At 38.1% G+C, this 25395-nt stretch overlaps 1 protein-coding gene across 1 annotated transcript; it reads right to left on the bottom strand.

Annotated features, from left to right (window-relative positions):
- Nucleotides 1–348: 348 nt before the first annotated feature.
- gpr63.S (G protein-coupled receptor 63 S homeolog) lies at nucleotides 349–24855 on the bottom strand. Its single transcript, XM_018265422.2, has 2 exons — nucleotides 24623–24855; nucleotides 349–2407 (listed from the first exon to the last, which is right to left on the bottom strand). Exon 2 carries the CDS (start codon nucleotides 2254–2256, stop codon nucleotides 1000–1002), a length of 1257 nt encoding a protein of 418 aa, XP_018120911.1. The 5' UTR covers nucleotides 2257–2407; nucleotides 24623–24855; the 3' UTR covers nucleotides 349–999.
- Between the last annotated feature and the right edge of the window lie 540 nt (nucleotides 24856–25395).

Here is a 25395-nt window from a genome sequence, read left to right as displayed (position 1 = left end):
ACCAAACATGTATTTTTTCAAGGAATTGCCTTTAGACTTTTTTTTCTAAATTACCTTCTCAGTAACTATATGTGAAGCCTATATGTAACAATATGTGAAGTTTGTCTAATTTGTTAATGAAGTAACATAATTCGGCCAATCTCTTCCCTCTATATCAATATAGGACTGCTTTCCTGAAAGGGCAAAAAAAAACAAACAAAAAGAAACACAATTCACAGGCTTCAATGTGTTGACTAAGTTAATGAACAGCACAGTATAGTAAGAACTTTAAACCCTGTGTATGCACTGTTGGCACATGTCAATGTTTAGAAAAAAATATATGCATTTAAACATTTGCATTTTTCTATAATAATAATAATAATAATAATAAAATCCTGATTAAAACCTTCTTTGAAATCTCTATAATCTTAATTTCAGGATCTTCTAATTAATGTATGTGTGTCTCCTCTCTAGTGAGCTATATTTCCAAAATGACATGTATGTATCAAAACCATCCAACTACCATTCCTAAAACATTATTTTGTATATAATCTATCATAAAGTGCACAAATATTTCAACCATCCTTTAGGTTATAATCCTTGCTCAAATGCTATGGAGGACAGAGATTCAACCTCTCAGACAGCTTTGCGGCAGCCTAGCTTGCTTCTTACCTTCAGCCTGAGGGATGAAAATAATAGCTGACTGATAATTACATAATTACTATTGTAAATTATTTTAAAATTAATTATCCTGCCATTCCCATCTACAGGACATTTTTGGCTCAACTATAATAGAAAAAAGCAGCAACATTTGTCTGTTAAGGGAAAAAAAAAAGACATCCACCAGTTGTAGCAGCATACGTTATATGTGCGTACTTCTCACACATGGATTTACCTTAAATCCTAAAAGGTAAAAGGTTTTTAATTTACATATTGTGGTAAATAAAATGTTAATCACTTAGGAAATATGTCACACACAACTTTAAATTGCATTCACCCAGAAAACTATAGCCTATGTTTTCACACTACAGATCTGTGTTCTCCACACACATATATGGCACTAGGCCGAATACGTCTTCTCGTATGGCCAGGTAACTGTGGCAAAAACTTAAAGTACTTCGGCATTAAATCCAAGCAAGCGTCACGGAATTTCTTTATCCTCCAGTAGTAAATAATTGGGTTTAGTGCAGATTTGAGGTAGCATAGCCAAAGTAGCCAGGTGCTTATCTCAAAAAAGTTGTGCTTGTTGTAAAAGTCACTGTTAAATGTAGCAACCAGGCTGTAAGTAGTAAATGGTGCCCAGCACAATATAAAGACAATAAATAAAACCAAAATTGTTGTGAAGGCACGCGTTTTAAAGCTGATATCTATATTCATTTGAAAGGGCTTTTGTAGGCTCATAAGACCTAGCTTGCTAGCCTGGCTGAGGCATATGCTGTCTGGATGGCTATGTATACGAACTGCATTGTGGCGCACAGTGTTCAGTATGCCCATGAAAGAATACAGCATCACCATAAACGGGATAAAAAAAATTATTAAGACAATAAGTATAACATAAGCTTTGTAACCAGAGTGTGTGGTATAGCCAAAGACACATTGTGGGGCTCTAGATGGTACTTGCAAGTGAGGCTTGCCAACAGCCAGAGGAAAAGCCACACAAAAAGAAGTCGCCCATGATATCATTATGAGAATCTTTGCCCGATACGGATTTAGTTTGTCTTGTTTTTGGACTATAATAAGAAACCGGTCAATACTGATTATTAGTAAGATAGCAACGCCCTCCATTACAAATAACCAGAAGAACATGGCAGACACTCTGCAGAAGACATCTCCAAAAATCCATTCTGCGGTGATAATGGTGATTAAAGCAAAGGGCATGTTCAGGATAGAAAGCAGTAAATCGGCAAAGGCCAAGCTGGCTAGTAAAATGTTGATTGCAGAGCGCATGGCAGCTTTTTGGTAGACCATGAGACACACTACAAAGTTTCCAAGAAATGACAACAAGAGGATAATTATCATTACAGCAGAAAGAATGATCTGAAGAGGCAAACTCAAGGTCGCAACCAAATCTTTTGTTGACGGAGTTGTAGAAATGTTCAATGGAAAAATAGTTGTCTCAGTTGTGGTCATGGCAACTGGACTATATCGGGGTGGGGAATCCAAGTTACCACTCCAAGATGGCTGAGGAGATGTTAGTTTAAAGGAGCCATTTTCAAAAACGATGTTGCTGTAGGAGGTTGCAGAATGAGCTGGTGTAAGCATTGCTGAAAAAACCATTACTGCAAATTCCGGATTTTTCTCCCTCTTTCATTTTTTTGAAAGAATGTTGCCTGGCAACGCAAAGTGCCATGTCCCACTGCTTTTAATCACACAGTAATAAGGAGCCGAATATATTTCCATCTTCACGTTTTGATTTGCTTGCTTTGGCCTGAAACACAAAACAAAAAACAGCTACACATAATAATAAAGCATGAAAACATTGCAATAATTAGAACAACTAATAATAAAGCCAATGTCCAAGCCACAAAAAATGTGAAAAGTTATTGTATGCCTGATCAGATCACATATGAACTAGTGACTTATTGGTCAGCAATTTCCCAACCTGTCGACACGGACAGGACTTTAGAAGGGGGAAGACACTGGGGGCAACGTTATTCTATCAACAAAGCAAAAGAGGGCAGTGTAGTGGCAGCACACAAATGACAGTTAATGTGTGCTATGGTGTTTAGACCAGGTCCCGAAGTATGCGCTCATTTTAAGTCCACATTTATTTGATCTATGTCATATCAGACCTGTCATGAGAAGAACACATCCCCAGCCCGATTTGACCTTCACTGCCATGATTTTTTAAGCTTCTCAATATATATCTGACAGGACCCCAATCAGAATGCACCCTGGAACCTGCAAACATGTCATATACAGTTAAGACTGTAACTGACACCGATAGTGTCTCCTGTTAATTCTATTACATATGTATAAGTACAATTTGTGGGTTCGCATTTAAAGTATTAAGTCTATAGTTTGCACAATTATGTACAATATAATGGACATTTTTTGGAACAAGAAAGGAGGTTGAGATACCAGATGATGCCATTTGCTTGGTTACCTTAGATATCAGTTCAATGTACCTGGTCATCCTATCCTTACATGTATACAAGTTGTAAAGGAATACTTGATAAGAAGGGAAAATTTAAAGTTGACCTGTCACCCCAGACATAAAAAGTAGTTTGATAAAAGTGATTTTCAAATAAAACATGAAATCCAAATTATTATTTTTTTATTAAAGCATTCATAGCTGTTCAAAATCTCAGCTGTCAATCAAATATTGCTTGTCCCTCCTCTACGCCTTGGGCATAGAGGTGGAGCAGGCAATTACTTTCACTTTCTATTCAGCACTTACTAGATGTCACTGCACTCACCACGTTCCCCTTCTATCTTTACCATTTAATTGTGTAGCCAGTGCATGGGGATTGACATCAGGTCCCCTATTCTGGTGCACAAACAAGACTTTGAGATGATGAAAGGTTTGCCTTAATAACAGCATACACAAAATGGTGCCTGCTTGCTATAATTATGAATTCCCAGACGGAAGGAAACAAGATTTAAATAATTTATATAGTGTAATTAAAGTTAATTTTGCTTGACTAATGTGATAAAATAGGATCTGGAATAATTTTTTCGGGTGACAGCACCCCTTTAATGTCATCAACAAAATTTGTAACTGCGTGTTTAACCTTTATATTAAAACATTTTGAGAATCAGTTCTTTCTACAGATATATACAATGTCCATGGGGAGCCCCACTGCACCACCTTACGCCTATTTAGTTGATTGCTACTGAGAAACAATGTATCTTTTCCTAAAAGTAATTTCAATGTAGAGCTACATATATGATATGTTTATGGTGTGGTGGGGCTCCCATAACAACTTGGTGAACTATCTTAATACATTAGTTCCAAAATTTATTTTCAACGTGGAATTTGATAGATACTCCATCCTCCTTTTAGGTAAATTGACAGAAATCCATTGGTTCAGTTTGACAGCTCCCATCCAAATATGGGGAAATGTACCCATGTCCTAGTGTATGTGTATTATTAATTTGTACAGATGATAAGAAAAGGGGGCTGTAAATCTTGACCATTTGAAACAGGAATATAGAGAGGGAATCGGAAATTGTCTGGACACACAAAACAGGGTATAACACTAAAAATAATAATAATAATAATAATAATAAGTGTACCGAAAATATATTTCCCATTTGATACAGACTGCAATGCACGTTTTGTACACAGAAATGTTAATAAAAACATAATATCATCTGATATATATTTATGTGGGGAGGTGAAAAGGCCATCCCCACTTATGTTTTTAAGAGACGTAAGTCAATATACATAAAGATTTATTAGTACAGGCAAATCCGGTTTCTAAATATTCAGGGCTTAAACATTTTGTGACAAAACTGGGGTGCTAAAAGTGCTACAATTGTATATGTTGCAGCAAAATGATTGAAGGCAAATATTTTACACATTCTTTTTTTAGGACCAGATTCATTGAATACAAATATAAAGACTATAAAAGCGATGCAACGTCTTAATGGATATAGCATTCTAATCATCCCTTAAATATGATTGACAGAAGAAATATTAATTTCCCCTTTTTTCTATGTCTTTTGTGTATAACTTGATATGCCTGTGCACAGTGAAAATGTTTAGAAAATGTTTTTATTTTTATTACGCTTGTTTTCTATATTTTGCATTCTATGACAGAAAAATAAAAATTATTTTTTTTTTAAAAAAATGGTTTTATTTTACATCTCAAACATCTTAAATTTGCCCAAACTGACATTTTCCAACAGTCCCTAATTAGAAAGAGCAGTAATGAAAACAAAGTAGCCACTACAACCAATCTGATATTAGAGTCAATTAAAGCTTACATTCTAAAGGAGTCGCCTCTGGGTATGTGTCCTGAGGTATTTATACTACAGAAACTTGTACGGTAAGCAGCTGGCAACAGCAATGAGGAGACTACACTAGAACAGCTATTAATTGGAGCAATTCCCAATGGCCTATGGAAACACAACAAGCACAAAGTGTTGAGCATTATAATGATAATAGCCCTGTTGTTTTGCCTGCAACATGTAGCAAAAGTAACAGCCTTCACCAATAGCAGTAGTTGTTCCCCCAATGCCCATCTATTCTGAGGCTGGAAAGACAAGCAGTTACAGCTTTACGAACATTTAACATTTAAGTGGCAGTATAATGAGGGGAAAAAAATACATTGCACCAAATTTGTAACTTGTTTGCCATTGTTTATCAAAAACCAATAATTTTTTCCAGTTATATAGCAAGTCTGCAGAAGTTAGCTAATTGTGTGGGATGGTGGGACCCAGGAGGGAATTTTCAAGGCAAATAACCAATAAATTTAGAGCAGAAATGTTTTACTACTAATTGGGTAGGAGTTGTATAAGGTCAGAGGGCATTTGTGGGTTTCTATCACATTCCAAGCAGCTATGTACTCTGTGTCATGAATTATGATGACCTTAATATATGTTTTGAAGCAAGTGTAACTGAATGTCACCTCTTGCATCACTCTCATTTATAATAATAATAACCTATAGACTGAGAACGCCGAGACCAAATCTGAGCAGGGCACACCACAAATTATATAAAATGGATGGTGCACAAAGCCAAAAGTATTGGTACTTTAAAAGTAATTAAGTGAACAAAAATCTGAAGAGAAAAATTACTATTGGCAGGAGGGCATACTCAGTTCACCCCAGTCCCAGGGTGCCAAGCATACAGTAACATACAGATGGATGCGAGTTCCTCCAAAAAAATAAGCCAGCAAGTAAAAAACACAGACAGCCAATTGGTCACTCCATTACATACACACTGTACAGTGCACATAAAACTGATCTTACACATGTAGGGGTTTATTTATTCAAAACCAATTTTTTTCTAGTTGGAGTTGTAAAGGGCAAAACGCCATTTTTTCATAGAAATTTTTTTCAAACTTTTCGTGATTTTATAAACCCAGAGGCTGCTAAAAGTCTGAATAAAAAGTACTCCATCTAAAACCTGCCGAGGTCATGTAGAAGTCAATGGCAGATGTTCCATTTACAATTGGAAGATATAATGATCTGGGCTGGGTTCTGTACAGTAATCCAAATAATTTGTGGTTTTTGGGCGATAATCCGAAAAAATTATACGCTTTGAATTTTTCCACGATTTTATCAAGTGAGTTCATTTATTGATAGATACGGTAAAAATGTGGACAGGAGTTTGGTGTAAGTGGTTTTAAGAAAATAGTGAGAAATGTTTGGATTTTAGTAAATAACACCCATAACGTGAGCATCTTTGTTGACCATCTGGGAATAAAGCAAGCATACACCAGGGGAGGTAACTTGAAAGGAGTATCATGGTAGCCAATGCATATATTTGAAGGGTCCTGTTCTAATGGCACATCTACAGTCTCTCAGTGCTGCCTGTCATTTAGTTGAGTAGAAACAGGCAAATGTGCATTTTTGGGCTAAAATTCTCTTGTTCCATTTATCTTAATTACAGGCAGTACAGAGAAGTATCCAGCATTTCTCCGGTGGAATTTACTTCTATGCCATTGGCCTTGTAAAATTTTAAATATAACAAAAACAAGGCAAGAAAAACTGTGTATATAAACAACAAGTAAGCGTCTCTAAGATTACCAACAGGAATGCTTTGCTACTGTCTGCAAGTTAATGCAGCTGACTAAATTTCTGTTATGACAGTCATTACTATTCACGTTAGATTTCTAAATGGAGTGACTCAGCCCTCAAGTGAGCTTTTAGTTATACTCCTACGTGGCTTCATAATATCTTAAGTTTTAACACAAGGCATTCATGGCAGTAAAGCAAAGAGAACTGTCACCCTACTTTCAATTCTTCTTCTGAAAACAATGCTGTGAACTGCAAGACAGGGGTACTGAAACCAAGATATTGTATGGCACTAGCGATGAGCGAAATTTCACTGTGAAAATGACACCCATTTTTGAAAAAAAATTGTCAAGTATCAAAGAAATTTGTCACCCAGACTTCAATGTATTTTTGCGAATTTTCGTTGGTTCATAAATTTTGGGCAGATTCGCCCATCGCTATACAGAAGTATGCAGAAGGTTGCTATAGGCAAAATAACCAATGATTTTCTTTTCTCCAATGTTTTTTCTCTGTTTTTCTTCAATGTTTTTACAAAACATGATAAATAGGCCACTTAAATGTGTTTCTTAAATTTTTTTAGTGTGATATAGAGAGAGTTGTTGTATTCTGACAACTAGCAATTGCTCTTCTTTATTTTATTACTGTTTTGTTTTGCTTTTCAACTCCACTTAGATATTTTAACAGATATCTGGTTGCTAGGGTCCAAGCCACCCAAATTATCTTAGCAACGAGAAAGTGGTCTGACTGAGAGACTAATGAAAAGGACAGCGACTGAATAGATAGATATGTAATAAAAAGTAACAATGACAATAATATTGTAGCCTTACAGAGCAATCTTTTTTGGCTGCTGGGGTCAGTGGCCCCCATTTGAAAGCTGGAAAGTGTCAGAAGAAAATTCAAATTCAAAAACTATAAAAAAAAATAAATAAAAAAAAATGAAGACCAGTTGAAAATTTTGTTTAGAAATGGCTATTCCATTATATGCTAAAAGTTAACTTAAAGGTGAACTACCCCTTTAACTCATCAGCTCAGAATATCTAAAGGTTCCTGAATTGGCAGCTTAAATCTGCTCCTGTATGGTCACCTTAAATATAAAGTGCCACTTCACCCTCCCGAACCATGCCAACAGCTTATTGGACCTTGTATATGGCCTTTCTGACCAATAGATGATGTAAAGTTGGCACGTAATTATTGGGTAGGTAAGAAACACCATGGGGCATATTTATTAGGCTGTATAAAAAACGGCAGAATAATACATCACACATTAGCAGGCTTCGCTGTGAAAAAACTGAGTAAAATCTTTATTTGTTTTGTATTAAAGTGACTTCTGCCGGTAGCAATGTAAAATAATGGTGCAAATATGGCGATTGCATGGTGTAGAATTATACACACCATGCAATATTTTAAACAGCTTTTAGCACCATTTTTTTAGAGAAACACAGCACAGCATTTTCCCCTCATAATTCAAGCATTCCAGGTTGTCCTATGCATCAAAATATATGCAGTTGTGTTTGTGCTTTGACATGACTCCGCTACACTTGCACTAAAATTGTTTTAGTCTGGATGGCATCATTTCTGGCACTCAGCAGTAAAATGGCATCTGCCCCAGTTCTTTAGTTGTGAATCCACTTTGTGTATTGATGCTGGCTGCTGAGGAAACCCTGGAGCTACCACCAGCTCATCGCTATAACCATCAAACTCAAGTAATAACCCTAATGCTAAAGCTTTATGAACCCTGCCTTGTTACTTCAACTAAGTGTCTTTCATTTGTCAGATACACTTCTCTAACTGATGCCAGCATCTTCCCTCCTACAAGCCATTCTAAATATCGCTTACTCAGTTGGACGTCTCTGTCACATTCCTTTCTTTTCAAAGCCAGAGGAGCCTGCAGTTTGCAAGCTGGGAAATTCATTAGCACAAACCAGTTTAGTGGACACCTGTCTGACAAATGATGAGTTAAAATAACACAGGCTTTACACTAAACAGGAAAACACATTAGAATTTAAATAGTTAGCAACTCAAAAGGAGATAACATCTGCACTAGTGATGGGGTTTCCCTGACCCGCACCCGACCTGCTACGACCTGCGCCCGCCCGCACCCACTTCCGGGAGTCCTGTTATAGACCCACCTCTCCGATGACGTCACAAAAGGGGTGGGGTGAGCAGATGCGAGACTATAAAACCGGAACCCAGAAGTCAGATGCCGGCATTTGAAGGTAACGGGCGGGGAGAGCAGGAGAAGAGGAGCACTGCGAGGTCGACCCGAACCCGACTGACCCGCGGTTCCCGCGGGTATCAAGTCGGCCCGCACATCACTAATCTGCACTGTACTAAAGCAAACTTTGTAAGGAAAGTCAAACAGGTGCATTAAGGGTTAAAGGAAAACTTTACCCCCAAAATTAATATTTAAGCAACAGATAGTTTATATCAGGAAAACTATACCCCCCTAACAATGTACGTCTCTATAAAAAGATATTGCATAAAACAGCTCATATGTAAAACCCTGCTTCATGTAAATAAACTGTTTTTAGTAGTATATGTGCTAGGGAAATCCTAAATTTAAAATTGCCATTTTAAAAAATAAGGGCCACCCCTGGGATCGTACGATTCACAAACACACCAAATAAACCATACATGTTAGGTCACATGAGCCAATTAACAGACAGAGTTGTCTTTTGTTTCCACACTTCTTCGTGTTACAGTTATACCTGTGTTATTCATGGTCAGGTAATCTCTGAGGCAGCACAGAGACCATCATGAAATGGTGGTTTAAGACAAGAGATGTAGAAGTGCAGTTTTACTTAAATATATATTCCAGTTTGGTAAGATTCTTTCATATGCCACTTAATTGGATATAAACTGTTGCATTTTGGGGGTATACCGTAGTTTTTCTTTAAGTGGCATATTAAAGAATCTTACCAAACTGGTATATAGATTTAATTAAATATTGCCCTTTTACATCTTTTGCCTTGAACCACCATTTTGTGATGATTTCTGTGCTGCCTCAGAGCCTCACCTGACCAGAAATAATGCAACTCTAACTGTAAAAGTAAAAAAGTGTGAAAGCAAAAGGCAGAAATCTTTCTTTTAATTGGCTCATGTGACCTAATATGTATGGTTTGTTTCACCCAGGGGGCGGCCCTTTGTTTGGCAACCTCACAAATGTAGAGGGCCAATTCAGGCTGACCTGATATATTTTTACTAATGGAGCTCTCCTTGCCCAAAAGGATTTTTAAACCTGTTAGGCTGTCAGTATGGCCCCTAACAATGCTAACCAAGCTCATCTAAGATCATGCCTCTGAGAATACATTGTAAATTCACAAAGAAATTGCTACTTAAAAAATGCATGAAGGTGTATAGAAAAGTAAATAACATAGGTGCAAATTCACATGGATTATTGCTGTAGCAAATAATAGCTGCTCAATTTATGCCAATTTGTCACCTCCCCTCTTTTTTATAGGGAAAAAATTTTTTACTTGGTTCCATACAAAAATTTAAAAAGTATTTTTAGAGCAAGGTTGCAATGCTTCACTAACAATACTGCATAAAATAGAAATTCACCCCCCCAAATTTTTTGCTCTTTCATTTTATGACAGACATAACAAACCAGAGTGCATATCTGGCACTGACAGTTTTGTCTATACAGAAAGGTTAAAGAGAAGTGTCAATGCGCTGTTTCTGCCAAAAAGACATCAGCTGGGGCCTCATTTATGGCGTTAGCCTGTTTCCATGGCAACCACATGATCCAACTGGCAGGAGACTCCTAAGTTCCAACCTTTGCTATCTGTAATACTGTAGATATCCCAAAGAAGAACGTCCAAGAATGTTTTTGTACAGCCGTCCTGAAGTACCGTACCTGGCATTCTGCTGAGGCTGATGAGTGCAATTTCAAGAGAATATCTATAGAAATAAGTCACATCCACTGGACTTGCTGTGTTTTTCTTGAAGACGCTTCACCAGTAATCCAACTGTCTTTCTCAATTCAGAATAACTTGTACATAGGATCTTGCTTTGCTTTATATCCTCTGGAATGTTGCTCCAATCAGCATAATCTATTTATCATAATCCACAATGATGTCATTAAAGGAAAACTATACCCCCAAAACAATGTAGGTCTCTATAAAAAGATATTGCATAAAACAGCTCATAAGTAAAACCCTGCTTCATGTAAATAAACCATTTTCATAATAATAGTCTTTTCTAGTAGTATGTGCCATTGGGTAATCATAAATAGAAAATTGCCATTTTAAAAAATAAGGGCCGCCCCTGGGATCATAGGATTCACTGTACTCACAAACATACCAACAAACCATACATGTTAGGTCACATGAGCCAATTAAAAGACAGAGTTGTGTCTTTTGCTTCCACACTTCGTCCTGTTACAGTTAGAGTTGAAGTATTTCTGGTCAGGTGATCTCTGAGACAGCACAGACACCATCACGAAATGGTGGCTCAAGGCAAGAGATGTAAAAGGGCAATATTTACTTAAATATATATTCCAGTTTGGTAAGATTCTTTAATATGCCACTTAATATGATATGAACTATCTGTTGCTTAAGTGTTCATTTTGGGGGTATAGTTTTCCTTTACGTTAGGTGTTGATTGTATTAGCAAGATTGGAGCTTTGATGTGTTATTAAACCTTCCAGGGAGAGGTGCCAAACAACAGATTTCGCACCCTAATACTCAAACTTGGTTTTTCAGTTTTTAGATATATGACTTTTTTAACACCTCTTTTGAACAAGTCGCTCTACCGGTCTAGAATCTGGACTTGGAAGTCTTGAAGCGTGTGTCCTTTTTCTTACACGGCTGAGTTCTGACCAGAGGAGCTGGCTCATCTATGCTGCGCCATACGCTGGTGTAACTGTTGTTTGGTTTCCCCCACATACAAATCAGAGAACTACTCACTGCACTGCTGATTGGTGCAATATACCAGAGGATATATAGCGAAGCAAGATCCTATGTACAAGTTATTCTGAATTGAGAAAGCCAGTTGGATGACTAGTGAAACATCTTCAAGAAAGACAAAGCAAGTCCAGTTGATTTGACTTATTTCTATAGATATACCATGACCTGGATGAAAGAGAATCTTCACACACAAAAATAATTTCAAGAGAAATTAATGAAGCCAATAACCAAAAATCAATATAAGAATAGTGACAATTTCTCAAGACTATTTCCAGTTGCAGTAATTTCATACTAATGCAATATTAAATACAATATAAACATGCCATATATCTTTTGTCAAGCAATTGTGTTATTAAAGGACCGGCCCATAAAAAACAGAACTTTTGTTGCTATTATATGGAAACAGAAAAAACATGTTATTTTTTACAATCAAAAGATGACTTTAATAATTGTACCCACTAAATATTAATTATAGTATTACAAACTAATAGCCATTAGTCAACCCTGTTATTTCAGTGGAGAATAGAGGAAACCTTCTCTAAAACTCTCCCATTTGAACCGTTATCTCTCAAAAGAGGCATTTAATGATATATTTCCATTCAGGATCATTCCTTCAGTGCCACAGCAGTCAGAATAATTTTTTGCTTCCCTGATATTTATGAAAATTCAATCAGAAACAGAAAATATCTGTTTAATCCTACCATTAATAACAGTAGGAACAAAGAGCTAGGTGTACACAGAGGATGTAGAATTCCCATTGGAGGATACTATTGCATCAGTTGCACTGTTGGCCCTGAAGACCTTTGAAAAAGCTATGTTGTGTTAAAAAAATCCAGCCCAGATATTGCTAAACTACAGCTCCCAGCAAACATTAATTCTTCATAACATGTTCAATTTCTATAGAATTTTACCAGTGCAGGGCAACAGGACATTATATTTTCAATCCTTTAAAACATTTGCATTTTATGGTGTTAATAGAAAACTCAACCCCCCAATTAAGAAGAGCTCCTACTTACTAACCTAGATAGTCCCCCCTCCCTGCTTCCCCCCCACACTGCATACTTCAAAGAGTAAGCGGAGCTGAGCTTGTAGGCGCCATTTTCCGGATCGCCGGTCTTCAACTGTAATAGAGCATCGTACTGGTGCATGCACAGTTGGAGCAGTCTTCTGGTTCATACCGACTGCACATGCGCCAAAAGTGCCGGAAATTGTCGAAGAGGACCTGAATTGCAGAAGAGGATGCAAAGAATTCCGAAGATCCGGAAGATAGCGCCCACAAGCTCTGCTGCGATTACTCTGCACTGATAAGTGAGAAATATTTTAGGTACATTTTCAAGGCTATTGAAATATGAGAGGGGGAAGCAGGGAGGGGGGACTATCTAGGTTAGTAGATAGGGGCTTTTTTAAATTGGGGGGTTGAGTTCTCCTTTAAAGCGACACTAAACGCAACCAGAAAACTGACACACTGTGCCCCCTAGATTTCTATATAAATAGACAGAAAAATAATTACACATGGAAAACAATTCACCAAAGAGAATTCTACTGATCAAAAATGTAATTATAGATGCAAGAGAATTCACCAGTGAGAATGCGGACTACCTGCAATATGTCAGGCATCTTGCTTTTATGTTACATACATCATATCATTTTCATTTCATTATATTACACTGAAATCAAACATGAGGAGAAAGGACAGACTAGGAAAACTCCAATTCCAATTGCAGGAACAAAGAACATGGAACATGCTTTGTTTAATAATGCAGCCACATGAAGAGGTGGATTTATTAAGGTTCAAATGGTAAATTCAAAATGTTATGTCAAAACTCAAAATTCGAATATAAAAGCACCAACGCAAATGTAAATTCAAATATGAGATTTACGGTATCATACCTCTGATGTTGCTGGACTTATGCTCTCAGCATGCCTTAACCCTAATATTATGTTAATGTATGCTGGGATTTGTAGTCCACCAAATAAAGTGTGGTTGGGCAATGCAGTACAGTAGGGTTTAGTGTCCCTTTAACTCTTTGTAAGGCTTAAATACATATGTTGATCTGTACAACTGCACTGTTGTTTAAGCAGCTTTCTATCCTTTGCTTCCAAATTGTGCTGCTAAATATTTACACTACTCAGAAAACTGAATGACCATCAGGGCTTTTTCAATCAAACAGGCCTGGAAGAAAGGATATTGAGAGAAATTCAATAGACTCAGAGTACAAGACAAAATCAGAGCTATGGAATTAAATTTAGACCATCCTAGTCACCCAGTATCAATCTAACTCAAGGACCATTGTGGCTTGCTGCATACTGTCAGTGAATTCAGTTAAAGGTAGCCACAATCCAGTATATTTTAAAATCATTAGATGGTCACAAGACCTTGAGTTTTTAATCATACCTCTTTACAGATGAGGGGGTTGGCCAGTCAGTCTGTGGGCTCTACTGCCAAACTTAGTAAAGGGGTGGTTCACCTTTAGGTTAACTTTTAGTATGTTATAGAATGGCCAATTCGAAGCAACTTTTCAATTGGTCTTTGTTATTATTTTATATATAGTTTTGCCTTCTTCTTCTTACTCTTTCAAAAGAGGGTCACTGACCCCATCTAAAACCAAATGGTCTGCAAGGCTACAAATGTATTGGTATTGCTACTTTTTATTACTCATCATTCTATTCAGATCCTCTCCTATTAATATTCCATATTCTCATTCAATTCAATCCATTGTTGCTAGGGTAATTTGGACCCTAGCAACCAACTGCAGAGCTACTGAATAAAAAGCTAAATAACTCAAAAACCACAAATAATATAAAATGAAAAACAATTGCAAATTGTTTCAGAATATCACTCTCTACATCATACTAAAAGTTAACTCAAAGGTGAAAAACCCCTTTAAATAGAGTTCTCTGTATTATGTATTCTCTGTGCAGTGCTATGTACAGGAGGTGTGGGCAATTGGGGCACCTGGGCATCCCCCTTCAGCAGTGATTTTCCAGTGACTATTATGAAGAATACTTGGGCATCCCTTTAGTCTACTAAAAATCATTAAACATTAAATAAACCCAATAAGATTGTACAAGGTACTGTTTAATGATATCTACCAGCATTTCAAAAATGTAAAAAGGGACTAAAACATTAGCTGCGCTACTTGCAGAGAACATTTTGACCACACCCATTTATGCCAACACCCCTAATTACCATTTCTATTTTACATAATTTGGCAGGTTTGAACACATTTCTGGGAGGTTTAGGGACATTTTTTATGTGTTATAACAGTTTTGCTAATGGACCTGAAATTGTAGTGGAAGTAGTGTTCTGGCTATTATGTTAGACATCCAGTTACTCCAGCCTTTATACATTACATTTTTGCCTAACTAACTATATTGAGATTATATAAATAGAATTATACATCTATCTATCTATCTATCTATCTATCTATCTATCTATCTATCTATCTATCTATCTATCTATCTATCTATCTATATCTCTATATCTCTATCTATATATCTATATATCTATATATCTATATATCTATATATATATATATATATATATATATATATATATATATATAATACACAAAAGCCATGAATATCTTGTAAATTATATCCTTATAAACGGTGAGTTCTGATGTCATTTCTGCCACATGACTCACTGAAACTTGTGTATTATAATAAATAAAGTACCCCCAGTTGCAAAATATGAGGATATTAGAAGTTACCTCAGAGTTCCATGACCTGTATGGAACTCTTCAGCCTCGTGTTTTTATATGGTCATGAAACTCCTCGGAAACTTATAATATCCTTATATTTTACAAGAGGGTGTACTTTATTCACTATATAAATTATATATATTTATTTTGCACAATCTATTTTCCAGGTTTTTATTTTTACACTGAACAATTCCTTTAAATTTACTTCATGGGAGATAACCTAAACTGACCAAACTTTTGAATATGAAATCCCATACTTTTGAATAAGAAATCGCATACTATTTTAAACAAAGCATTTTGTAAAGTGCTTTTTAACAGCATTGGCAGTTTTTTTCAACGGTGTTAAAGACACGCACAGTCTATCAGTAGTGTTTCTACTGCTGCCGAAATTTACAATAAAGGCATATTTTCAGCTGTCACTTGATGATTTGTAAATCTGGATATTAGAGATAATGTCAGCACAAATAACTGCTCAGCATCTCTGCTTCCAGAACACTGAGAATAAATATATTCCAATCATTTTAGATAGCTGTAATTTGTAAAGAGAAAATGGAATCCTAGGATTAGCATTGAGCAGGGATGGATGGTAAAACCATTTACAAATGTCAGTGTGCTTCAACATTTGCAATCCATTGCTATGAGAAGGTAGAGTTAAAGATGGCAGGAGTGAACATCAATTTTCTTTATATATTTGCATTATACTGTATGAGAGATTTATTGTAAAAACAAAAATGCACAGTATGTATAAACGTTTTCATTCATCTGGGAGAGTTGCCTAACTTAAAGGGGTAGTTCACCTTTAAATTAACTGTTAGTATGATGTTGAGAGGGATATTCTGAGACAATTTGCGATTGGTTTTCATTTTTTATTATTTGCATACGGTTGCTAGGAACCAAATTACCCTAGCAACCATGCATTGATTTGAATAAGAGACTAGAATATGAATAGGAGAGGCCTGAATACAAAGTAGCAATAACAATGCATTTGTAGCCTTACAAACCATTTATTTTTTAGATGGGGTAATTGACCCCCATTTGAAAGCTGAAAAGATTCAGAAGAAAAAGGCAAATAATTAAAAAACTATAAACAGTAAATAATGAAAACTAATTGACTTTGGCAACTTATTGCATATTTAAATGCATATGTAAATTAGCAAAAAAAAGAAAAAGAAATAAGAAAAACTAAAAAGTAAATTTTGGGATTTTTTTAGCAAGCTCTAATGAGGGCTACAAAGGAGAGAAAACAAAGATCAAAGGGATCCTTCAAAAACAAAAACTGGCTGTGACATTGCAGGGGCGGGATAATGACACCGGAGGCAGGGCGATGACATCGCAATGACGTAGTGATCAATCTAGAGGACTGACAGTTTTCCTAATTTGGAAAACCATGCAGACAGATCAGACCCGGGCAGCCCTTATGAATGTCCGGGTCAAAAATAATTTTGCTTTCAAATACCTAATATTTTAAATGGTATTGTAATTAGGAAAAGTGTTATACAGTCATAGAAATGCATTATTATTATTTTACTACATTATGAAGCTTTGTTTATAAAGTGGGACATGTTTCTTTACAAATTCTTATTCACATAAATACATCGGAGGATAATTTCCTATTTATACAAAACAGAAACCATCATAGTTACCCTTATCTTTAAAATGGGGGATACCGATATAAGGAGTGCATAGTCTCTCCTGGCATTGTAACGACATAGAGAAATATTCTAGAAGTGCTTAGAATAAAAGAGGCAAAGTGTGCAATTTTATTAACATGTATTTATATTATTAACATGTATTTATATAGCGCCAACATATTGCGTAGCACTGTAAAGTAAATGTGATTAAACAACTACATCACATGAATTACATACATAGAATATATGGAGTAACAAACATCACAATCAATACAGGTACAAAAAGGTGAGGAAGGCCCTATGCATAGGCATACAGTCTAAAGGGAAGGGAGTAATACACAAGGTGTGGGAGTGGGCAAGATCAAATTAAGTGGGTGAGAAATGTGGTACTGTATGTGGTGTTGCGTTTGGTAGTTAAGCAGAGTGAGGGTAGGCTTCTCGAAAGAAGTGCGTTTTCAGAGATTTCTTAAAAGCAGAAAGGCTGGGAGAAAGTCGGATAGACCGAGGGAGAGCGTTCCAGAGGAGGGGTGCAGCCGTTGCAAAGTCTTGAATGCGAGCATGTGAGGAGGTAATGAGAGAAGAGTTGAGTAGTAGGTTAGTAGAGGAGCGTAGTAAGCGAGTGGGTGAGTATATAGAGATGAGTTCAGAGATGTAGGGTGGGGCAGAGTTATGAAGTGCTTTGAAAGTCAGTGTCATTAATTTGAATTTGATTCTGAAAGGTAATGGAAGCCAGTGCAGGGATTGACAGAATGGCGAGGCAGAGGAGGAGCGGTTGCTGAGGTGTATGAGCCTTGCAGCAGTGTTCATTATGGACTGGAGAGGTGACAGTCTCTGGAGGGGGAGGCCAATTAAAAGAGAGTTACAGTAATCTAGAAGCGATATGATGAGAGAGTGAATAAGAATTTTGGCAGCGTCTTGGGTGATAAATGATCGTATTTTGGATATGTTCCTTAGGTGGAAGTGACATGATTTAATAAGTGACTGGATATGAGGAGTGAATGACAGGGCAGAATCTAGGATAACCCCAAGGCACCGGGCCTGGAGAGAGGGGGTGATAGTGGAATTGTTAACTATGATGGATACTTCAGGGATGCTACTGGTGTTAGTTGGAGGAAAGAGAACCATTTCAGTTTTAGAGAGGTTTAATTTAAGGTAGCGTTGCGACATCCAGGTAGAGATAGCGGACAGGCAGGAGGAGACGCGAGTTAGGAGTTCTGGGTTGAGATCAGGAGATGAGAGATAGATCTGAGTATCGTCAGCATAGAGGTGGTAGTGGAAACCATACGAATTTATTAATTTGCCAAGGGAGGAAGTATAGAGGGAGAATAGTAATGGTCCCAGGACAGAGCCTTGAGGAACTCCAACAGAAAAAGGTAGGGGAGAAGATGATACTCCATTGTAGGAGACACTGAAGGAACGATTGGTGATGTAAGAAGAGAACCAGGACAGGGCTGTGTCACGAAGGCCAAGTGACTGGAGGGACTGGAGGAGGAGAGGGTGATCTACAGTGTCAAATGCGGCTGAGAGATCAAGCAGTATTAGTAGTGAGAAATGATTGTTGGCTTTAGCGGTTAAAAGGTCATTAGTTAGTCGAGTCAGGGCAGTTTCCGTGGGGTGTTGTGGCTTAATTATAGGGGGTCCAGCAGGTTATTGTCAGAGAGGAATGAGGTTAGTCGGTTGCAGACTAGGCGCTCAAGTAGTTTAGAGATGAACGGTAGCAGAGAGATAGGTCGGAGGTTGTCAAGATTGGAGGGATCAAGAGAGGGTTTTTTCAGAATGGGGGTGACAAGAGCATGTTTTAGTTGAGAAGGAAACAGTCCAGTTGAGAGCGAAAGATTAAATAGGTGAGTTAAGGCTTTGATTAGACAAGGATTGGTATTGCGGGAGTTTTGAGGGAATTGGATCAAGCGGGCAGGTGGTAAGGTGAGAAGAGGCCAGAAGCTTTGAGACTTCCTCATTAGTGACAGGGGTGAAGGAGCACAGGAGAGACTGGGGAGTGTGGAGGGAGGGTGGTGGAAGTCTAGGGGGGTTGAGTATTGTAATGTCCCTTCTAATAGTGTCAATTTTGTTTTTGAAGTGCTCAGCAATATCTTGAGCAGAGACAGATGTGCATGGAGGGGGTGGAGAAGGGGAAAGGAGAGTGTTAAAGGTGGAGAAAAGTTGTGCTGGTTTTTTAGAAAGGGAGTTAATGAGTGAAGTAAAGTATGTTTGTTTGGCTTGGAAGAGGCTGGTGTTAAAGGAGCGCAGGGCAGATTTGTAGCTCCAAAAGTCTGATTCTGAATGGGATTTGCGCCAGCGACGCTCAAGTGCACGTGAGTGTCTTTGGAGCGCTTTTGTATGAGCAGTATGCCAAGGTTGAAGTGGTTTGGGTCTAGAACGTTTAGTTTTTATAGGAGCAAGCTCATTTAGGACAGTGGTGAAAGTACTATAGTAGACAGAGGTAGCCACATTAGGACATGAGATGGCTGAGATATTAGAGTGAAGAGAGTCAAAGGAAGAAGAGAGATGTGACACGTCTACAGCTTGCAAGTCACGGTAAGTTCGTGTTTGGGGAATAGCATGGGGTGAGGAGGGAGTTAGTGAGAGTTGAAATGTGAGCATATTGTGATCAGACAGGGGAAATGGTTAGTTAGTAAAATTGGTGGTTGAACAGAGTCTGGTAAATATGAGATCCAGAGCATTACCATTGGAGTGAGAGGGGGAGTCTGAGCACAAAGATAAGCCTAGGGAGGAGGTTAGTGAAAGAAGTTTAGAGACAGAAGAGTGGTTAATGTTGTTAACGGGTATATTAAAGTCACCTAATATGATGGATGGGATGTTAGATGAAAGAAAGTAAGGAAGCCAGGCAGCAAAGTTGTCCAGAAATTGTGCAGTTGGTCCTGGTGGTCAATATATAACAGCAATGCAGAGTGAAACAGGAGAAAAGAGCCTAATGCAGTGAGCCTCAAATGAGGAGAATGATAAAGAGGGAACAGGTGGAAGAACTTTAAAAGTACAGCGGGGAGAGAGAAGCAAACCTACCCCACCTCCAGGTCTGTTACCAGGTCTGGGAGTATGAGTAAGGTGTAGGCCCCCATAGGTCAGGGCAGCAGGTGAGGCGGTGTCAGTAGGAGAAAGCCAGGTTTCAATAAGCGCAAGTAGGTTAAAGGAATTTACAATGAAATGGTCATGTATATCGGTGAGTTTGTTGCAGAGAGATCTGGCATTCCAGAGAGCACATGAAAGATTAACTGGGTTTTTGGGTATAGGAGTAAGAGTTCTGTACTGTTTGAATTTGCTGCGGAGACAAGGAGCTTGTGGCCGTGTTATAACTGGGATGGGGTAAGAGCCAGGGTTTGGGGAAATGTCCCCAGCTGCCAGCAATAGGAAGGAAAGAAAGACTAAGTGTGAGTGGGATTTATAAGTCCTTAGTTTGTATGAAAAAGAGGAGTTCAATCATTTTAATAATAAAGCTTGCAGGACTATACTGTTTGACTGGGTTTATGACAATGTGGCTTATTATAGATCTACTTGACTGACTCACTTTCTCTATATAAATCAATTTTGGGGAGGGAGCTGTTTTAACTTTAAATACAGGTTGGCGTACAATACTGTACATCTTTTTACATTTCCCCGTCTAGTTGCTCCATGTAGAGCTAGTCTTGGAGAACATCTGTTTTACGGATTTCTTATCAGGCTTCAAATTGCCAAATATGAATTATAGGGCATTTATACACCTATATACATAAATATTTGGACAGACACCTTTTTTTCTAATTTTGGTTCTGTTCATTACCACAATGAATTTTAAATGAAGCAACTCAGATGCAGTTGAACTGCAGACTTTCAGCTTTAATTCAGTGGGTTGAACAAAAAGATTGCATAAAAATGTGAGGAACTAAAGCCTTTTTTAACACAATAACTTCATTTCAGGGGCTCAAAAGTAATTGGACAAATTAAAAAACTGAAAATAAAATGTTCATTTCTAATACTTGGTTGAAAACCCTTTGCTGGCAATGACAGACTGAAGTCTTGAACTCATGGACATCACCAGATTCTGGGTTTATTTCTTTTTAATGCTCTGCCAGGCCTTTACTGCAGCAGCTTTCATTTGCTGTTTGTTTGTGTTTGTCCGAAGTTTAGTCTTCAACAAGTGAAATGCATGCTCAATTTGGTTCAGATCATGTGACTTGGCCATTCAAGAATATTCCACTTCTTTGCTTTAATAAACTCATGGGTTGCTTTGGCTGTATGTTTTGGGTCATTGTCCATTTGTATTATGAAACGCCTCCCAATCAATTTGACTAGACAGTGTCTCTGAACACCTCAGAATTCATTCAGCTGCCTTTGTCCTGTGTCACATCACGGATAAACACTAGTGTCCCAGTGTCACTGGCAGCCATGCACTCCCAAGCCATCACACTGCCTCCACCGTTTTACAGATGATGTGGTATACTTTGGATCATGAGATGTTCCTTCTCCATACTTTTTTCTTGCCATTATTCTGGTAGAGGTTGATCTTGGTTTCATCTGTCCAAAGAACGTTTTTCCAGAACTGTGCTGGCTTTTTTTTAGGTTTTTTTGCAAACTCCAATCTAGCCTTTCTATTCTTGATGCTTATGAGTGGCTTGCTTGCACCTTGCAGTGCACCCTCTGTATTTACTTTCATGCAGTCTTCTCTTTATGGTAGACTTGAATATTGATATGCCTACCTCCTGGAGAGTGTTGTTCACTTGTTTGGCTGTTGTGAAGGGGTTTCTCTTCACCATGGAAATGATTCTGTGATTATCCACCACTGTTGTCTTCTGTTGACCTCCAGGTCTTTTTGCGTTGCTGAGTTCACCAGTGCTTTCTTTCTTTCTCAGGATATACCAAACTGTAGATGTTGCCATTCCTAATATTGTAGCAATTTCTTGGATAGGTTTTTTCTGTTTTTGCAGGCTAAGGATGGCTTGTTTCACCTGCATGGAGAATTCCTTTGACCGCATGTTGTCTGTTCACAGCAAAATCTTCTACATACAAGCACCCCCCTCAAATCAACTTCAGGGATTTTATCTGCTTCATTGCTTGGATATAAAGAAGGAATGGCCCACACCTGCCCATGAAATAGCCTTTGAGTCAGTGTCCAGTTACTTTTGAGCCCCTGGTCCAATTACTTTTGAGCCCCTGAAATGAAGTGATTGTGTTAAAAAAGGCTTTAGTTCCTCACATTTTTATGCAATTTTTTTGTTCAACCCACTGAATTAAAGCTGAAAGTCTGCAGTTCAATTGCATCTGAGTTGTTTAATTTAAAATTTATTGTGGTAATGTACAGAACTAAAATTCGAAAAAATGTTGTATCTGTCCAAATATTTATGGGCCTAACTGTACAGCTTGTTTTTTCACCTTGAGCAAAATAACTAGAATATTTTGTATCATTACAATATGGTGTTTCCTTTAATATAAAGGCTTGTTTCTTTTATTATAAAGCATTGTTTCATTTTCACAGTTACCACCTTCCCTGTAATTAGCAGAGTAAATCTCCACCCTGGATAGCTAACAAACCAGAGGCTATACATGGCAGGGTCATCTTCCTATTGTTCCAATCAGAATAGAGGAAACAGACCACATGTTTCTGAGGGGAGCCAGAGGGCAAGTGGCCCTAGGTCTGCTTCCTCATTCTCTAAGAATTTTTTATGTGGGCCCAATGCGGAGTAGTTATGCCATGGTTTTCAATCAATAAGGCAGGCAGTCCAAAAGATCAGAAGAGCAAGTAATAAAGAGTTCTGTATCCATACAATTTCATACAATTATATCTCTGCATGTACAGTCATCTAGAGATGAGCTCTGTATAAACAATCTTCCTCCCTTCACCTCATTTTGCATTAATCTATTATGTAGGGGCTTTATATGTTTATATACGCACTGGAAATCTAATTATCTACCTTGCAAGGAACAAGTTTCAGACATGAAGTATTTTCAGCTTCTCTGTTTTCACTCTTCAGATCAAGAAATAAAAATAATTAGATTTCTAGAGCTCAGATAATACCCTCCCACCCCCTCCACTGCATATATAGACCTGTTTATCTGTGCACTGGTAATCTATCTACCTCACATAAAAAACCCACAGAGTAGCTTCAATTTACCTGTTTGCCTTGTTTTAATAGAGGAAATAACAAAAAAACGTGTTTTCCTGAATAAAACATACAAAAAGTATGTAGGTAGTATAAGCCCCTTTAAAGAGAATACATGAAATAACCTGTTTATACTGTTAAAATATGCACACAAGTGATCAAAATAACAAAATACTATATAAGGTTTGACAGTAGCACATGTAGCACTGGGTTTTTTTCCAAACAGATCAAATGCAGCACCCTAATAAACTGAGGCCAATGAACCTTAAAGGACAAATAAAAGAGCAATTCATTGGAGGGAGCCAATTTGTTAGGCATCCCTTTGCATTGATTTGCTAACTTTTTTCCAGTGTCGCCGTTTGCATAAAATAATTTGCATTTGTGCAAAGTGGGTGACTTCTTTTGGGGGCATTTAAGGCTAGAACTTAAAGTGCACATCTCTGGTCCTATGGGTTTTCTGGGGATAAAAGTCTTTTAAATATAATGGCTGTCTTACTGCATCCATATCTCCATGGAAACCAATCTATGAAGGCAGCTAAAGGCATGACCAATGAATTGAGCACCAATGCTTTAGTCAAGTATGTAAAAAGACTGCATCAAACTGTACAAATACAACGTGCTATTAGCATGTGCACAGCCAATCCCAGAGACATGTAAGATTATATTCACAAAAAAAAGAAGAAAATACCTGCCTATAACACAAAACTCATGGCAGGTAATTTGAGTCCTTTTACCTTAGATTTCAGAAATGTTTTCTTTTTTTTAAAAAAAAAAAAACACTAATTGATTAGGCTAATTAGAAATATAAATGTTCTAATAGAAGCCAGAATTTCTGAAAGCATAACTGAATGAGAACAGTATCCAAGTAAAATTACGGATACTAGATACAGATACTAGATACTCAACTACAGCTCCCACCATTCTGAAATAGAAGAATGGTTTGATTCCAGGAGTTTACACTCAGCAACAGCTGGAGAGTCAGACACACGGTCACAGGTGATCCCTGATTTAACCATGTCCCTGAGCTATAGTTATAGTCATTGTTCAGGTATCTGGTACAATTCAAATCAAACAAGAAAAGAATAGCTCCCTTGTCAATGGAAAGGACACAGCCAAATACACTAACAAACACAACCTATAGAAAAAACACACAGGAAAGTCATTCATTGAACATCTGGGCCCAATGTGTCAATTCAGGGGTGAGAATGTAAAGAATGCACTACAGGCACTGAGCTAAACACAGGCATCTCTCAAGGACTGTCCAGGCCACCGTATACTGACAGGGTCCATTGCCAAAGCTCACATTTAGGGGAGCAGTTCTAGGGCTGCGAAATGTGCCCATGGAACAGCAATATCGCAGTTCTGTGAAAAGAGCAGGGGGAGTGAGCGTCAATCCCAATCGCAATGCAGCAGGGAAGCAAAAACACAGCAATAGCCACTGAGTGTCACAGGCAGAGCTACTGCTGCTCTTTGGGGCGCTAAAGAACTTGCACGAGAAGGCGCTGCCGGTAACCTCTCCCCTCAGTTCCAGCGAGACACAGCCCTGCCCTTCCCGAAAAGCTGTTGAGTGCACAGCAGAAAGAGCAGACCCGTTACCTGCTAATAGCAACACAATGGCTCACCTCTGTCAGCATCACATGAAAGACACTGGTCACGCAGCTTTGTGAGGCTGGGGCCGCGTCTGTCTCTGCCTTCCGAGCTGGAAGATGTTGCTGCTGCTGCTGCTGCTGTAGGTGGTGGTGGTGGGGAAGCGGTGCCCTGTGTGCTGCAGAGACACAGACATGTATGCGGTGCGGAGTGTTCCGGCAGCTATTGGAGAGATGCAGCAGTCTTATTACTGCCCATACAGTGCGTGTATATGTGTGTGTGTGTGGGGATTGTATTGTCTGGGAACGTGCTGACTCCTCCCTCTTCTGCTGCTGTGGAGATAGTGCTGCTCAGGGTTGCCGGGTCTCAATTTCCAAACCAGTCAAAAGCCATTTGAAAAGTAGCGCAATACGTGCTGTGAAAAAACATAAATAGATATAATAAAAATATAAGTAGAAATATACCGTCTCTTAGCTCTCTCAAGCCTGGAATCAGTATCCAGTGCTCCAGTGCCCACTCTCCAGTTACTAGGAGGAATGATGTTGCCCAGCCCCAGTGCATGAATATTACTGTAGTTTTACTTCAACTTAAGCTGGCCATTGATGTAAAGATTTTTAAAAGATCCGATCGTGATCGTGAGACCACGATTATCTCGAAACGATCTTACGAATTGTCCATCAACTAAAAAAAAATATTTGCCAGGAAAACAAAGGGGAGCTGCCTGCTTGGCCCTGAAAACATAGATAGATTGCACTGGGACCGACAAAGATTTTTTTAACCTGGCCGATCAATTTCCTGACAGATGACG

Source organism: Xenopus laevis, chromosome 5S, assembly GCF_017654675.1.
Source record: "Xenopus laevis strain J_2021 chromosome 5S, Xenopus_laevis_v10.1, whole genome shotgun sequence".
In the NCBI taxonomy this organism is placed as follows: Eukaryota; Metazoa; Chordata; class Amphibia; order Anura; family Pipidae; genus Xenopus; species Xenopus laevis.
This window is presented reverse-complemented; position numbering and strand designations above follow the sequence as displayed.

Bases quoted from the DNA above. Each gene is read 5' to 3' on its own strand.
- gpr63.S (XM_018265422.2), bottom strand. From the start codon at position 2,256: ATGGTTTTTTCAGCAATGCTTACACCAGCTCATTCTGCAACCTCCTAC.